This window comes from Balaenoptera borealis, assembly GCF_965194805.1.
Source record: "Balaenoptera borealis genome assembly, chromosome: 21".
NCBI lineage: Eukaryota > Metazoa > Chordata > Mammalia > Artiodactyla > Balaenopteridae > Balaenoptera > Balaenoptera borealis.
The window spans coordinates 11,908,036-11,910,461 of NC_138880.1; the positions used below are offsets into that span (position 1 = coordinate 11,908,036).

A 2,426-nucleotide genomic window follows, 5' to 3' on the forward strand; every position below is an offset into this window, starting at 1 on the left:
GAAAAGTGATAGAAGATAGAGAAACAAAAATAAATTAGAAACATTAAAAAAAAAGGCTATAGAAAACTCCTCTTCTATAATGACGTTTAGAACAATCTGACTAGTCATGGTTTCATCCTTGACAACTTTTCCATTTTAAAGCATTGCAATGACCCAGAACAAACAGCAGTATATTGCTCTGTATTGTTTTAAGAGCGTGGCCTCTCTTTACTCAGGTGATGGACAAAAATGACACATCTAAAAAAAAAAAAAGATGTACCTTACTAATGGATCTTATACTTTTTAATGACTGTCAAGGAAGCTACTTAAACATTTGATTACAGAAAACAAAACTAATTGGACAAACCATAATGGAAAAGAATATGAAAAAGAATATATATATATGTATATGTATAACCGAGTCATGAAATTTGATTACAGAAAACAAAACTAATTGGACAAACCATAATGGAAAAGAATATGAAAAAGAATATATATATATGTATATGTATATAATATATATATATGTATATGTATATATATGTATACATATATACATATGTATATATGTATATGTATAAAGAATATATATATGTATATGTATATATATGTATATGTGTATGTATATATGTATACATATATATGTATATGTATAAGTTATACATATGTATATGTATAACTTAGTTGTACAGAAGAAATGAACACAACACCGTAAATCAACTATACTTCAATAAAATTTAAAAAACCTAATTTGGGAAAATCCTTTCATGCAGATTTGTACCACGTCCTGAATAAAATAAAACTGCCCCATAATAAGGGCTCAGCAACTCAAACTACAATCTGAGCATGACAGCAACCGTCTGACGCTGCTGAGAGGTGAGCGCTATAACCGTCTAAAGATTTCATGCGGTATCAGGAAGAACCAATTAAAATACAAACGTCGGGAGAAGTGGTTTAAGGGAACAGGAAGAAGAGATGGAGAAAGAGAACAGGCAGCTTGGGCTGGCTGGGAGGCAGAGGGTAACAGAAAGGTGAGGAGAGGTGATCGGAAGTTTATATGGGAAAACAAAAAGACACAGGATCATACTCACTGCTGTACAGAAGTCATGTTTATATATATATATAGATGGTCTGATGTTTTAATCTTAAAAAGTGTTAGAAATCAGTGGAATGTAACTGAAGTTCAAGCATGGCTCCCAGACGCTGAAGTTTTGGGTCCCCCCACCCCAGATTTAACAATCCAGGTAGAGGGAGCTGCTGCTAGAGCATCAGTTCTAACCAGCAGTTGACAAGGTCTTTTCATTCATCTCTCCACGCCACCCCGGAGCATCGCAGTCACGTGATACACTTAAACCAAACCATGCCATGAAAATCCAAGAAGACAAGGACACAGCTACACACACTAGAGAACACTTCTGAGGACCTCAAGCCCACCCCTCTCCTTTACACAGCACCATCCGTCTGTCTCTACTTACAGAGTTTAGGAGCAGTCTGGAGATTAGTTTCTGTTGCTTGTGGCTGAGTGGCTGCCTTGGGTGTTCTCACCTCAGGGCTCCGAGTGGGTGAAGGGAAGGATGGAGCAGTGGACGGCAGGAAAGAAAAAGCGAAAATACGGTTCTTCGGGGTGGGTACCGCTGAAGGCTCAGAGGACACAGCGGCATTGTCAACTCGCACTGTAACTTGAACCTCAGTTTCAGAGTGAGCCCTAGAGACAGGTGAGGTGTATGCCTCAGATGATACCCACACAGCTGAGGCAGCAGTTGGATCCAGAGAAATAATAGGGTCCTGGCCTAACCCTCCGGGGTCAAGGTGAGTGGGAGAGTCATACTCAAAAATCTTGTCCACAAACACCCACTTGAGGCCGGCGATGCAGAGGCAGAGGCTGACTAGGCAAGCCAGGATGGGGATGATGCAGATTTTCTCTGAGTTGAGGCAACCTCTCAGGCGCTCAGCTTCCAAGCAGACACAGCAGGGAACCGCCAGACCCACGAGTCTCGGGGACCTCCCATCTTCGGTCTGGGTCTCCGGCATGTCTTCTGCGGCCGGAAGCCCATCCAGAGATGGGTCTGCACTCAGCTGAGCGGAGGGGCTGGAGGACCTCTCAACAGCGACCTCGGACATGTCTGGGGAATAAATCTCCATCGGCTCACCTCCAGAAGGCCTGGCCTCCCGCACCGTCCGTTACCATCCCCCAAGCAAATGATACAGCATCTTACAGGGGGAAATCGATAAGCCGTCCAAGTCCAAAGCCATTACCAAAAGCAAGAGGAGTTCAGGAGGAAAGCAGGCGAAGAAGAAAAGAAAGCCTCTAGCAACTACCAAATTAAAGTATATTGTAATTCTTTACTGCTGTTTCTGGAGCAACTTTGCAGTTCTTTTAAATGCTTCTCCAAAGCATCCCGGCTGGTCAAGAAGGACAGAGGCCAAAAGGGAAACCGAGCTGATCT

General features: G+C 42.3%; 1 protein-coding gene across 16 annotated transcripts in view; it reads right to left on the reverse strand.

The window, feature by feature from the left end:
• The window catches only part of NRG1 (neuregulin 1), a gene marked incomplete at its 3' end in the record, with an annotated part of 220,487 nt that overhangs the window by 117,927 nt on the left and 100,134 nt on the right, over positions 1–2,426 (reverse strand). For 7 of the 16 annotated variants that reach the window (XM_082374970.1, XM_082374981.1, XM_082374980.1 and 4 more), the window contains exon 1: positions 1,455–2,140. The exons of the other annotated variants lie outside the window; for them this stretch is intronic. In XM_082374970.1, coding sequence (XP_082231096.1) covers positions 1,455–2,121 — 667 coding nt within the window. In that variant the 5' untranslated portion in view covers positions 2,122–2,140. Of the gene's footprint in view, positions 1–1,454; positions 2,141–2,426 lie in introns of those variants that run through there. 16 annotated transcript variants of the gene reach the window in all.